This window comes from Astatotilapia calliptera, chromosome 14 (genome assembly GCF_964374335.1).
Source record: "Astatotilapia calliptera chromosome 14, fAstCal68.1, whole genome shotgun sequence".
Lineage (NCBI taxonomy): Eukaryota > Metazoa > Chordata > Actinopteri > Cichliformes > Cichlidae > Astatotilapia > Astatotilapia calliptera.
The window spans coordinates 23,367,501-23,382,842 of NC_137435.1; the positions used below are offsets into that span (position 1 = coordinate 23,367,501).

A 15,342-nucleotide genomic window follows, 5' to 3' on the forward strand; every position below is an offset into this window, starting at 1 on the left:
CAAGAGGAAACAGAAACCCAATGTTACAGCTAGTGTCTAAAAAAGAACTGCCAAAAACCTTTGTAACTTTATAAGCTGTCAGTTTGCATAAAATATTATCAACAAATACAAACCTGGTGATGTTCTATACAAGATTATATAATAAAGGAAATATCAGAGAAAGACAGATCATCTCCTCCTGGCATAATGTCCTTCAAAAGCAATTAAGCGTGTTTGAATCTATGCCCATGCATAAAAATTAATATTTAATGGCAGCTCAAAGCAACGCTGTTTTTTATGGCTATGACAGTAACATCAATATTGATCTACTGCAGCGGCATGTCTTCGAAGATTCCTCAGATTTTCCTGAAAACTCCTCTGAGCATTGCCAAATTGGTCAGAGGCCAATGAATTCATAAAGGAAATCGAGCAGTTGGACATATTAGGGCACACTGTCTCCAGAGAGCCTGACTTCCCCACTGCCTCAAGAGTAAATGAAAATGATGCTACAGCGAAGCAAGCAAGCAGAGGGTGTTATTATTGGTTTTCAAAAATGGCATATGTTCAGGGGTTAAAGGGGAATGTAACGACCCAAAACAGAGTCCCGAGACACGCAGACCAGATGATCCTGTCTGCACACACCCTCTTCCCATCTCATGCCTGTGCTGTGTTCATGGTTCAGATGTTTTTGGCACTTCTGCACCCAAGTTAACACTACAGAAATTAAATGAGCATAATCTGAGCAATTTTTTAAAAGGTAATTTCAAATTCAGCGTTTGAAACAGCTCAGCAGACATGACACACAAACTCATCTCTGTTCTCCTTCTTAGAGGTCAACACAGAGTCTGAGATGGGGAATGATGTAAGAAAGAGAGAACGTGAGGGGAAGCCGAGAGATTGATTTTGAAGGTAAAGACTGCTCAGCAAGTGTGATTTGATAAACTAGCAATGTACATTAGGGCTGGGTATCGTCACTGATTTCTAGAATCGATTCGATTCCGATTTACAAGGTCCCAAATCGATTTGATCCACAATTCGATTCGGGGAAATTTTGCCTCAGACAGTCAGAAATATTATAATTCAGATCATGCATCAGTACATTTCCATATTTTTATATCTATAAAAAGAAAGCTGACACTTGCGAGACTTTATCAAAGGTGTGAGCGTCACAGCAGATGCCTTTGTGTCAAAGTAACTGAGGATAAAACACAGAAAAACATGAAGGTGATTTTCCTGGCCTGGGATTTAATAAAAATATTCTGCAGTAGATCAAAAATGAAAGAAAACCATTAATCAACATGTGAACATTACCTGATGCTGCGGAAGTGAAGCAGAGCAAAGTTACAGAGGTTTTAGAGACACAGCTGAGCGTTTTGCAATTTTGCATAATTTAAAAAAGTTTACATTTGTTCAGAAGCTTGTTGAACGGCAGAAATTAGGTTTTCTTTTCGGAAGTAGGTAAAAGGAAAATAACAGCGGCCGACAGCGCTGTAAACAACGGTAGACTTGTGCATAACAAGCAAGCGAATAATGCAGAAAACAGAGATTTTTAGATGGGAAACTGTTCTTGAAGTATACTGAGAGAGAGAGAGAGCTGTGCATGAAGTGTGATTTTATCGTGGTGGCAGCAAAACAATAAGAGGGAATTCATGACGATGTTTATGTGAAGTGTAGTTTGGATCTCCTTTTGCTGCTGGTTCAGTCAATATTGTTTGGAGAGAGATAAAAACCTGCAGCTTTTGAATCTAGCGCAAAAAGGGCGTAAACACAAAGCGCGGACCCGCCGACGGATCAGGATCAGCGAGCTGTCAGCTTTCAGCCCCGACCGTGTACGTGCCGTCGGGTGAGAAAGGCACATCTCACTGATTCTGATCCGTCGGCGGGTCCGCGCTTTGTGTTTACATCTTTGTGCAGAATCCGTGTTCCTGCTCTCATTTACTGTTTTAGCTGTTTGGTGGTTGTTGAAATTTAGTGCGGTTTAACCTGAGATTCACGTTTCGGGCAAAATAAATTTATATTAAAAAATCGATTCAGGATTTTAATGAATCGATATCACGTAATCCAAGCTAGAATCGATTTTAATCAATAAATCGATAATCAAAACCCACCCCTAATGTACATGTCATGTGTTTTTTTTAATCAGGTATTTGAATCTGTACATGATGTATTTTGAAAGCAAATTAAATGATAATAATTCAATTTGTATCCAGAGTTTATATTAGATACTTCAAAGTGGGTAGTTTGAAGTGTTGTGGTTCAATTTACAGTGATAAACTATGTTAGAAGGGTGCAGGGCAGAACTCTGGTATCGCTGCTAGATTAGGTCCTGAGTAGCATCAGAGACATAACAGAAGGAGGACACGGCACTTGATTCTGCAAAAATAAACATAAGATGCACAACAAAGATAAAAATATACATTTTAGATAGTCACATACAACATGGCAACGATTGTGCCACTTTGAGCTTATCAGCCAGAGCTGAGAGGCTCCTAACCCTGAACTGTCAGGCTGTCCATCAGTATATGTCAGAGCCAAGAAGCGCTTTACATGTCATATGAAAAACCAAGTTTTCACAGGGCTTTGTGCAGTCCTTGACATACTTGACATCCTCGTTTTAGAGAGAAGGGGCGGCATGTTTATGGCTTTAAAGCTTCAAAACTTTCTTTTTCACATGATGTTGAAATGTGATCAGTAAAATATTAAAATCCATTCCAAAACTGCCTGATAACCAAAACAAAGCAGTGTCCTTGTTTACAGAATGTCATAAAGGCTTTTACATAGGATTCACGATCTTTGTAGTCATGCATTGACTACATAGATATACTGTACAGTGTTATGCAGTACAGTCTGCACTTTATTGTTTCCTGTTTAGTTTTTATGAAGCATTAAACAGCATTAAAACTTGTCACCTTGTAAGCTGTTAGTTTGCAAAAAAAAAACATTAACATGTACTAACCTGGTGAAGCACCTTGAAGGCGACTATTGTTGGGACTGAATTGAATTGACGTGCTATACAAGACTCCGTAAGAAACAAAGTATCAGAGATAGACAGATCACCTACTTCTGGCATAATGCCCTTCAAAAGCAATTAAGTCTGTTTGAATCAATGCCCACACATAAAAATTAATATTTAATTTAATAGCACCTCAAGGCAACGCTGTTTTTTGTGGCTATGACAGTAACATCAATATTGATCTACTACAGCGGCATGTCTTCGAGATTCCCTAGATATCCTTGAAAACTGTTCTGGGCTTTACCAAGTTGGTCAGAGACCAATGAATTCATAAAGGAAAACGAGCAGTTGGACATACTAGGACACACTGTCTCCAGAGAGCCTCTTTTCCCCACCGCCTGGAGAGTACATCAACACGATTCTACAGCGAAGCAAGCAAACAGAGAAGGGTGTTATTATTGGTCTTCGAGAAATAGGATATGTTCAAGGCCAAGGGAGCTCAGAATTCAGAGGCAGACTGATTACAAACTTGGAAACATGCCCCTGCTTCATCTTTGAAGATGGGATTTTATAAATCTAAGACACAGAGCAAGGAGGGAGAAGTGTGAGCAAGTAGTGCCAAGATAGGCGATAGACTATCGGCATAAACATACAGAACATACATATGCAAATAAAAATAAGTAAGGAAGCTACATTATTCTGGAACTTCACTAAAGTAGCTTTGCATTATTCACAATTCAGGGTTATTGCCTTTTTTGTTAAAGGTTCTCTACAATCACTCTATTTCTACTGACATCCCTTATCTGGCTTGTGGCTTTTTAAGAAACTTACGAGTTCCTGTTCAGATTATCTACAATAAGTTTTAGGAGGCAGAGATCCCTGTCCGATGTGTTTGTCCCATACACCGCACTATTACGGAAACACTGGTTTCATTAACATTTGAACAACAACGCTGACTGGGAGCCATTAATCACTACAGGAGTCTCAGTCATGGTGGCCTATTAATACTCCATTCTTTGCAACACAAACACTGCAAACAACATTATGCACAAGAGTCCAAGTCTAAACACCGTGCAGCCGAAATAATAATAATCAAAAAACACTGAATAAAATATGTGAGATTAAGATTAACAGCAAGTGTTTGTATTACAAAAATCAAGTATGCACAACCACACTCCTCAGTAAGTAACTCACTATAAGTGTTTGCATTATTATAAATGAAGTTTAACTATTTTTAATTAATTAAATTATTTTGTAATAATGTGAGATAAATTACCCATTAGTTTTAAAGTCAGTGAGCATTAAACACATTTAAAATGGCAAAACATTTGAGGATGGGTTTGGGTTTTTTTGGACATACGTGAGTCCTTTACAGAATAATCTGATGTTTCACCTCCTTGTTCCACCTTTTGGGGCTAATGTTGTTAGTTCAACAATCAGTACAGCAATTTTCACACATGGCATTGTTGCTGTAATTCTTTATTAATCAGTGGCAGGTGTTCCCTTCACAGCTGGTTAACTCGAGCTGATGTGAAAGGCTGTCAGGCTTCATTGTCTGCCATTGGCTGTTCCAGTCAGCGCCATGGAGCTGACTTTCTGTATTCTTGCTCCATCACATAGTTACACCGAAGCTAACCGGCCACCTGCATGCTTTTGGGCTACAGAGGCCTCTTTATGGCCCCCGTTTACGCAGTTACAGTATCTGTTGGGGTTGCCTTTTTGTTGCTGTTGTCTTGTCTGTTGTCCGGACATGAAAGACACTTTAAAATAGAATATGTGAGAGATGTAACACTTGTTTATACATGCATTAGGGTTGCGTATTATCCAGATGAACAATATGATCACACAATTTTGACAAGAGCGTCGATATTTGTGCTCAGTCTAATTATAACAGTCTGAATTCAACTGGTGGATCAGTCAACATGATGGCATACATTAATGAATAATTTAAGAGTAACTACTGTATGGGTGTATGATACTTGTGCTGGTTGCACTGGCTGTGTGTTAATATGGTGTGCTAGTATCACATATCGCATAGATAACTCCTGATTAAAACAGTGGTACAGCAAAACATATCCAATGACATGCACTCAACAACCACTTCAACTCCTTTTTGATGCAAATACCTAATCAGCTAATTACATGGCAGCAATCCAATGCATTTAGCCATGTAGACATGCACAAGACAAACTGCTGAATTTCAGGCGGGCTGGTCTGAGTATTTCAGAAACTGCTGATCCGCTGGGATTTTTCCACACAACCAACCCTGGGGTTTACAGAGAATGGTCCAAAAACGAGAAATTGTCCAGTGAGCGGCAGCGGGAAAGTGTGCTGAGCAAAAAATGTCTTATTGATATCAGAGGTCAGAGGAGAATGGCTAGACTGCTTCAATCTTGATAGGAAGGGAGCAGTAACTCAAATAACCGCTTGTTACAACCAGAGTATCTCTGAATTCACAACAACCTTGAAGCAGATGTGTAGCACCAGTAGAAGACTACACTGGCGCTGCTCCTATCAGCTAAGAACAGGAAAACAAGGCTATAATTTATACAGGCTCATCAAATTTTGACAATGGGGAATTAGAAAAACATTTTCTCCTGTGACATCTAGATTGTAGGGACAAAATTTGACATAAACACCATAAATGCATGGATCCAGTCTGCACTAACCAAGTGCAATGTTGTGGTGGTGTAAAGTTGTGGGGGATATTTACTCTTAAAACCAATTGAGTGTCATTTAAATGCCACAGCCTACTGCTGCTGCTGACCATGTCTATTCCTTTATGACCACAGTGTACTCATCTTCTGATGGCTGCTTTCAGCAGGATGAAATGTTATGCCAGAAAGTTCGTATAATCTCAAACTGTTTTTTTAAACATCACAATGAGTTCAATTCAATTCAATTTTGCCAAATCACAACAACAGTTGCCTCAAGCCGCTTTATATTGTACTGTAGATCATACAATAATAGATACAGAGAAAAAACCAACAATCATATGACCCCCTATGAACAAGCACTTTGGCGACAGTGGGAAGGAAAAACTCCCTTTTAACAGGAAGAAACCTCCGGCAGAACCAGGCTCAGGGAGGGGCGGCCATCTGCTGCAAGTTCACTGTACTCAAATGGCCTCCACACTCAACAGATCTCAGTCCAATAGAGCACCCAATAGACCCAAAGGTGGGTCCAATTTGGTATCAGGAAGTCATAACTAATGAAGTGGCCCTTGATTGTATGCTGCTAAAGTCCAACCAACAACCATAGCATCTGTGCTACACTGCAAGACTTTAAAATTGAAATATGTGCATTATATCGCTAAACACCCATTTTCAGTACTGTTCTATACACAATCGCATTATTAGTTTGAGCTCCCTTCAGCAGACAGTGTATGCCAGCGTATTTTTGTTTTTCCAAACCTCACTTTTCAAAATGTTATACTCTGAGAAAACACAATGGCCCGCGGAATGGTCGGAGATTCTGGCAGGTCGTTTTAACTCGACTGTGTTTCAATCTGTTTATAGCTTCATCGCAGTGAGGAAGGCGAGTGTGTTGTACAGAAATCACAACAACAACACTGTCATTGGGAGCTTGTACGCGTGCCGGTACCTGGCAGCAACTCTAAAGCTTTACTGGTGAAGCTGTTTATTTTGTCACAACAGTACTTGCTCGTCGCTGTCAGGAAACACAAATACTGCACAATCTGCACCAACGCATGAAGAACATATAGTCCTCTTTCCACGCGATGATGTCAGCCCCCTCACCCCGTCAGATACATTTCAGTTTGAGAAACTTCACAAAACAAGGCTACCTGAAAATAGGTTGTTTCTGAAATGTTGTGCACATCAAGCACACACTCTTCTTTTCTGCTTTACTGGGTCACAGGTAATTTGCCTTTTCACAGAACAGTGTGGCTTCGTAAAATGATTCCAGCACTCCCGTTGCTCATTCCCCAAAACCTACATATTTTGCAGCTTATAAAGCACTAAAAATACAGTCTTCAGCCATCAAGTTGTGGTGCTGATGCAGCACGCAGGCATCGCTGGCTGTGTGAAGCACAAGCCTCCATGGAGGCAGCGTTTCCTCAGATGTATTTGAATAAGACATGATGCCAGTTTATTTTTGTAACATTCCCCACCCCAGACTGTTGGCAGGCAATGGAGTTGTGACTAAACCATCTTCCAGTTTCCATATCAGGCGAAAATGAATAAAATACAGAGTCTGTGTCACTGCAATTTAGTTCGAAATGAATCGAGTAAATCACATACCAATATACAGAGCATTAAGCAGAACGCTGCATTGTGAAGCACAGCAGTGGTGTACCAACGGGGGATGGATTCGTGGACGATGCACATCCAAACTAGAGTTCGCTGTATTATACTGGCACACTTTCCCTCTGCAGCAATTTCAGCCCCGGCTCTTTGATGTTAAATTATGAATAGATGTCACACAAGCAGAGTGCTCACTGAGGGTGTCTTTGGTAAAGCATTTCTGTAAGGCTTTTGACTCTTAGACTCTGTCCAAACTGCTTTAAACCTGGGTGACTGTCACTGAGTGTCAGTGGAAGAAGTATGGTGAAACCACAAAGAGGGAAGAAAATGTGGCATTGCTGTAGCATATTAACCAAAGTGATCTCGTCTTCCAGGTGTGCACTTGCTGTTTCCTGACTCTGTGAGTGGACAAGACAGAGGAAGAGGAACAGGAAAAGGAAATGGTCGGCTGATGTGTCATGGAGGATGTCAACGCTAGGTAGCCTGTCTCGTCTCCAGTGTGGCTTTCCCAGCCGCGCAATGATCCAGTTCTAACTGTGGGTGAGCTCACTTTTTTCATTTGTTACACACTGCTCAAAAAACTGCAGGAGCACTTTTTAAATCTGAGTATAGCATCAAGCCAATTAAACGTCTGGGATACTGATCTAGTCAGATCTAGTCAAGTAGCAGAGGGCGTTGTTAATCGGTTTCAGCTTTTTTGGTGTTAATGACATTAACAATTGGTGCACTAGAGGGGAGACAATGGGACAACCCCCAAACAGGAATGGTTTTACAGCAGGAGGCCAATGACATTTTTTCCCTCCTTATCTTTTTGAACTGGTTTTTTTACTAGTTTTGCATCTAGCTGTCCCTACTGCTAGCATGAGGCGATATCTGGACCCTAAAGAGGTTACACAGATAGTCCAACTCCTCCAAGACAGCAGTACATCAATGTGTACCATCGCAAGAGGGTTTGCTGTCTCTTCTAGCAAGATCTCAAGAGACGGGCATTCCAGGAGACGGGCAGCTACTGGATAGTTACTGGATAGGGCTGTAGAAGGTCCATAAGCCATCAGTAAGACCAGTATCTACTCCTGAGGGTTTGACATCCTCTAGTGGACCCTGTGCTCACTGCCCAGCACTGTGATTGACATTTGCCACGGAATACCAGAACCAGTTTGGTGGTGGTTCGGTGATCAGTCTGCGGCGGGACGCACAGACCTCCCTAGCTTGCCTAAAGCACCCTGTGTGCAATTAGGTATCGGGATAAAACCCTTGGACCTATTGTCAAACCCTGCAGTGGTTCAGTGGTTCCTCCTGGGGCACAACTAGTGGAAATAGTATGCAGGCAGCCCCTGGAGGATTAAGGAATTGATACCATTGACTGCCCCCCACAGTCGCCTGACCAGTACCAATAGAAGACCTCTGGGGCATTATGTTTCAGTCTTTTCCAATGCTCACAGATTGCACCTCAGACTGTTCAGGAGCTCAGTCATGCCCTGGTCCAGATCTGGGACAAGATTTGTCATGATACCATGTGTGGTCTCAAATAAGGGCATGCCCTGGTGCTGTAAGGCATGTGTACAACCACGTGAAGCTCTACAAACTACTGAATACAATTTTGAATTTTTTGCAATGACATTTTGGCTAAATGGACTAGCCTGCTACAATGTTTGTTTCTTTTTGATTCCCAGGGTGTCCTTGAATTCAGCCCACTGCAGGTTGAAAATGTTCATTTACATCAAATCCTGTGAAATACTTTTGTTCCTAACACATTACCCAGACCATAACAGCATAGGTACCAGCACTGATGTATTTTTTTCCATTGATATCTGATGTGTTTTAAAAGTGTTCCTTTAAAAAAAATTTGAGCAGTGTAGTTGTATTAGTCATCAGACTCCTGGCAACAATATTTTTAAAGGCCTACCCAAATTTTTTGATCCTGGTCAATTTTCTAAAATAAGCACTATTTCTGAACCTGTAAAAAGAGATCATTAATGTTTTCTGTGGCTGTAGAGGAGCTTTGTTAAGTTGGAGAAAATCAGCCTGATGATGTTATACAGTACAATTAGGGACTGTGTTACAAAAGATGTGCTGTAAAAAAAAAGGAGGGAAAAAAAAAGAAATGATGGATAATTTCCAGGCAAAAATGGGCTCTAAGAAAAGATATTAAAGTCTGGGTCTAACGTTCGATCAGGAGCTTAACACTTGAATTGAAGGTGAGCTGTGATGAATGTTGCTGTTGTCAACTTGTAACACTGCTCTACAATCACAGTTTTTGTGTAGTTCCAAAAATAGACTGGCCTTTGTTCCATGGAATGATTTGATCATTGTAAATCCGACATAGACAGAGACACTAAAATTTTGGAGGGCATCTAAGCGAGGCCAAGAAATCCATTCGACTTAAACGTAAACAGTAGCAGTAATGTTTGACTATTAGATGTCTTATATTGAGAAAGGATTTACATGATGAGTTTAATCACAAGCTTTTTCCTCTAGTGCAGAGATGTCAAACTCATTTTACATGGAGGGCTACATACAGCCCATTTTGATTTTTTGTGGGCCAGACCAGTGAAACTCCCTTTTCTGTCAGTGTAGATAAATTTAACCACACATTTAATCAATGAGATTTTCATTTAAGAAAAAACAAGTGCAATACGTCTCATTTCTTCTACATGATAAAGAAATGCTGTTGTAATAAACATCAGAAATCTGTCAGCACAGCTCTGTGGGCTTAAATTATACGAGTTAAAGATGTAAAATTACAGAAATCTGTCATTTAATTACATTGATGTTGTATGAGTGGCTATGGGGAAGGTACTGATGTGATACCAAGTAACCACAGGGCTAGTATTGCCGATGCTAACACTGATGCTTATAACATATAAAGGCAGCTGTAGGAGAGAGCAGTGTGTCATGATTTATGAGATGAGTCATCAATTTGCAATTAAATTTGTTTTAATGACCACTAAATTCCTGCGAGTTTACTTTTCACAATAACGAGATAACTCATTAAAATGCAGCTTTCAGCTTTTCGTGTATTTTGAAACTGTTTTTTTTTTTCAGATCTGTAAATGTGGCTGACTGTTAAGGACTTTGGATCAGTTACTTTTGTTTAAATGTTCTATAGGATATAAATAAAACCGTAGTAACAGCCAACTTTAAAAGGCTCAGACATTTTTATAGACGATAGAAACATGTACCTAGTATCTAGATCCTAGTACCTAGTATCTACTGTATCTGATGCCAATACCAGTGTTGGTATCAATGTCATCGCTATTGAGATTGATCCACCTCCCTCTTCTTACTGTTCTTTCAGTATTTCTTAGTAATTTTCCTTTCTACTTAAAAAGAAATAAGTACATACAGATTATATCAGTAAGGAAGCTGATTAAATATTGACCGATAACTTATGGCAAAGGGATGGGATTAAATAAGTGTGTACTTCTTCTCACTCCTTTTCAATATGTAACTGAATCAGAACAGGTGAAGCAATATATAGCATTTTTTCTTCTTTTCTTTGATAAATGGACTTTGTATATTGTTTACATGATCGAAATAAATTAACAAACAAACATACAGACAGCTTTGCAGCGCACAATTCTTTTCCTGGCTAAAGAGCATGAGTAGAGTCTGTGTCAAAAGCGTTTATACCTAAGGCTTGGCCATTAATAGTGTATTTATTTACAAAGCAAACGAACATAATTGGCATATACAATTACATTAAGCCACAATATTCTGCCACCGTCCCCAGCAGTGGGAGCAGGATCGCTCTGGGAAATGCGATGACTTGTTCTCTCTCGTGTAAAGCTAAAATGAATGCGCTGAACACCTGTGCCCACATTATGGCTGTTTTAGTCTTTGTTTAATTGAGCAGATCACTTAATATCTGCATTTCCCACTTAGGGCTCAGCATAATACCACAAGCATTTTAAGTATAAGAGACAGACCCTGGGAGAGATGGGCAGGACTGCTGACCTTAAATTCAATGTAAATGGTCAATGAAGAACAGTAATAATAGAGGTATGAAATATAATGATGGAATACAAAGCAGAAAGACTAAATAAAACTTTACATTTATGAAACATGACTTTATTTTTGTGGAGAAAATATTGATTCAATTAAGTGTTCATTCAGCACTTCTACACAAAATTCCTGTAAGACTTCGGACAAGCTGCTGAACAAAAATATAGCTGGAGGGAAGGAAATTGGTGTCATTCATGAATCACGATTGTTGTGCTTAAAATGTTAATTGAGAACATTATGTTTAAATGGTAGACGGTACTAACTACACAATGGTTTAATTGATCGTGTACTTACATTTGAGTTTGATTGGCTATACCCTGTGATGAAGAGCAACTATCCAATCAGACATTAGGAACCGTAACTAGGCACTTGTTTTATTGCACTGAAACCACAACCTTTAGCTTTATGGTCCAAATTTGGTAGATGCCAGAAGTTATTTATTAATTTGTATTTAGTTTTATTTTTCTTTCTTTCTTTCTCTTTCTTTCTTTCTGTTTTAGAAGTTATTTAGATTTAAAAAAAAACATACATTTTCATCTAACATGGCTAATTTGGTTTCTAATCATCATCAACTATGAGTAAATCATACACAGAAACACATACATAGATATGTACTAGTTAATATAAATGACATACTAATAAAAAAACGTCCACTGGTAGGACTACTCACCAAAACTAGAGCAAGGGCTTCTTTGTCTGGTAAACTTAACCACACAGAAAGTCAGATAATTGCATTCAAATTGCTTCAAAACACACCAACAGTACAAACCAGGTTGAAGCATCCAATTTAGGGACTCGATTTATCCTTAGACAGATGATTACATGCTACAGACTCCTGTGCAACCATCCATATGTCAGTCATTAGCCAACCCCTTAATAATGTAAGCTTTAACCTCCTAAGACCTGAACTCTTCCACGGCATGCATTTTTAATTTCTCTTTGATATTTGGGCTGATTGGGGCCTGATGAATGTTAAAACAACGAATTACCAGATTTTTTTTTTTTTTTTACCTAATTTTTGTTTCTAAGAAAAATGAGAGCCACATATGAGGATATTCGTTTAAAATTTGGATAGAACAGTACCAGTATAATGTCCTCATAAGTGGATATCAGGCCCTTGTAGAGCAAAATTGAGTAATTTGTTCTAAATAACCCAAAATGTGATGTCCACATATGTGGACACCAGGTCCTAGGAGGTTAAGTCTTGATCAAATTTGAAAGACTTTTCCCCCCTAATATTAATATTGTATTTTAAATGGAGAAGGGAAAAACAGCCCAACTAGCAACAATGTCCACTGGAACCCTGATACAGCATTAAAGTTTGTATAATGATAAAAATATAAGTAGGTGTAAATATAAAAATTTAAGACAGAAGAAATGACAAAACCAAACACAGCATACTAATGAACACCATTCAAAAACAGCAGTACAGGATCTCTCAAATAGGTTGGCAAATGTGTTGCATCTGAGTCTCTCCAGATGCAACACATTTGCCATTTCTCCCATCCAAAGCTCAAATATAGTCTCATTTTCACTGCTGTAGCATGAACATTTTTGCAGTAACAATTCCAAACAGGATTGCAGTTTGTTCCTACTTTTTTGATTCCAGACTTTTAACTTGAGCCTGAAGTTCAAAGTAATTAATAGAGGAACTTCAGAATAATAGCCACTGTTTCAGTTAATGTCTGATTCCTTCCATGCTGAAATTGAAACTTTCAAAGAGATACAAGTCTGAACCAATGTTCTGGACTCAGAGGGAAAGGCACATTTGCAAAACAGTCATCCCACAGTCTGGTTACATCGCTTCCTGCCATTTGGCCTGTGAATACTTTCAGCACTGGGCATGAAGTCACCACCGTGTCTGCAGTGATAGCGCTGATGAGCTCACTGGGTTAGCAGGGGGCACAAGCTGTCAATGCATTGCCTCCTCCAATGGATTTGACCTTCCCTTTGTTGGTTACTGCTTAAAATCAGGCCCTATTTATTTATTTTAAATTCTGTGTAGGTAATACAGTAATCATGTTGTCTTTCACTTGAAAACTGTGAGAGCGTTATGCATTTGTGGCAAAATAGAATTGAACAACAGTAAGTAAGCTATTACTCAGTTTTAGTCACTGAAGGTTTTGCTTTGCAGAGAGCCAGTCAGGTCCATAAAGACAAAGTCCTTGAGTGTCTTAAATGCTATTTAAAAGCCAGTCAACAATAATAAAGGTCCTGCAAGTGTGATTTCCTTTTCTTCAAATAACTGAGATTAATCAAAAACAAATATGTTAGCTTGCTCTGGTGAAGGTTATAAGTCTAAGTTGGCTGGCTGACTTTTAATATCTGTTTGGGTTTTTTCTTTTCACGGTTCCCACCAGGTAATGCCGAGCCAAATAACCAATCCTGGAGATGCCGAAGAGAAGAGATATTCTTGCCATCGTGTTGATCGTGTTACCCTGGACTCTGCTCATCACCGTTTGGCACCAAAACGCTATTGCTCCACTCCTCGCCATCCGAAAGGGTACGCAGCACGCTGCACTCCACTGACGATATCGAACTTGAAGTGGGCCCTCGAACTTAACACCGTACTTCAAGTTTAGACAACAGGCTGTTCACACAGAGACACTTGAAAGCCATGACCATCAGCTTCATCGGAACTGAAAAGCACTTGTCCGGTCACTGCAAACCTCATCAGTCAGGGATGATTTTGCAGTGACGGATGAGTTGCATACCCACTCCATTTGGGAGTTATATTTATTCCATATACTCAGTTTGTCAGAATAAAACTGCTAAGCTGCAATTTTTCTTTTTTTGTTAGTAATAACTTGAACAGAGTTGCATATTATAAAACTAAATCCTTCTGCAGCTTATCCATTCACATAGCTTACAACATCAATCCATATCTTCTTGGTGTGACACAGTATCCAGTATAGAGTTTGTGTCAATCAAGCATTTGAGCCAAACCTTTGCCTGTTATAATTGGCTCAGTGTCATTGCAAATTAATTTCAGAGACTGTTGGCAATTAAAAAGCATAAATGTGTCCTATTAATTAACTTCACCAGTGTCTGGTGCCTTCTCTGCAAACCAGAAAAGCAACAGTTTAAAATGTCAAGATTCCTGCAGAATAAACACACCCAAATTAAAGCAACAGCAAATCAATAGAGCAATCTGCTCTATTCCTGTAATCTCAGAAATGCACAAAGAGGGGTTAACAAGGAAAACAGGCTTGGGAGTCTGTACCGAACTTACACATGATTTGACTCAGCATGTTTTTGCAGGTTCTTCAAACCCTCTGAATAGAGTCTGATTAGCTCCTTAACGACTAAGGTAAATTAAAAAATAAAAATAAAAAGTTCCCCCCCCCCAAAAAAAAAATTGTACATAGTTAAGCAATTTTAATTTCTCATGGAATACACTAAAGATATAATAACTTTTTTAAATGACAATCTAACCAAGCTCTGTCCACAGGCTTCCTTTTGTGTTCCTTTAAAAGAGAAAAGCTAGAGATTTATTGGCAGCATGCTCACTGGCAGCCTCTGTTGAACATCTGGCCATCAGAAGATTGTGTTAATCTTTGTGCTGCAGAAAAAAATCCCCTTTTATGCCGGAGGTGCGACTAGAGCTCAAGAAGAAAAGTGAAAGATTGCCATGAGCTGTGGCACAATAGGAAGAAATGAGCAACCTTAATGACTCTGTAATCACATTCTGTCCATCATGACCAAACTATTCAGGCCAAAATATCACAGCCTTCACCGAGGGAGTCTACTCAAAATGCGTCAGCTGACTGATTCGCTGCGTTTTGTGCATTTCTAAAGAAGGTCAGATTTTTGAAAATGAGCCTCACCTTCCCACACATAAAATGGAAAATGATGTACTGCATTGACACAAGCTATAGACTTAGCACACAAACCTCAGTTTCTGCACTGATACGCGATGTAACACCTTAAGCACCATTCCAATTTTAGGTTGTGTTACCTAAAACATGCCCTAAAACCCACACAGGGTGTCTTATGAAAGCGTTTCCATGAGAAACCTTCACTTTGCTATTCTGTCTGTCTGACATACAGTATGCGTATGTGCAGCTCATGGATGCAAAGAAGATACCGACAAAAGCAACAGATTTTCAGTAGAGAAGACCTTGCAGATTTCTTGATGGC

The 15,342-nt window shown here is 39.4% G+C and overlaps 1 protein-coding gene across 5 annotated transcripts in view; it reads left to right on the forward strand.

Annotated features, from left to right (window-relative positions):
• b3gat1a (beta-1,3-glucuronyltransferase 1 (glucuronosyltransferase P) a) overlaps window positions 1–15,342 on the forward strand; it is an 88,769-nt gene that overhangs the window by 58,871 nt on the left and 14,556 nt on the right. For 3 of the 5 annotated variants that reach the window (XM_026192958.2, XM_026192961.2, XM_026192962.2), the window contains exons 3-4: window positions 7,572–7,737; window positions 13,563–13,705. In XM_026192958.2, the coding sequence (XP_026048743.1) occupies window positions 13,594–13,705 (112 nt within the window). In that variant the 5' untranslated portion in view covers window positions 7,572–7,737; window positions 13,563–13,593. Of the gene's footprint in view, window positions 1–809; window positions 889–7,571; window positions 7,738–13,562; window positions 13,706–15,342 lie in introns of all 5 variants that reach the window. The other 2 variants (XM_026192959.2, XM_026192960.2) reach the window with 2 other exon arrangements.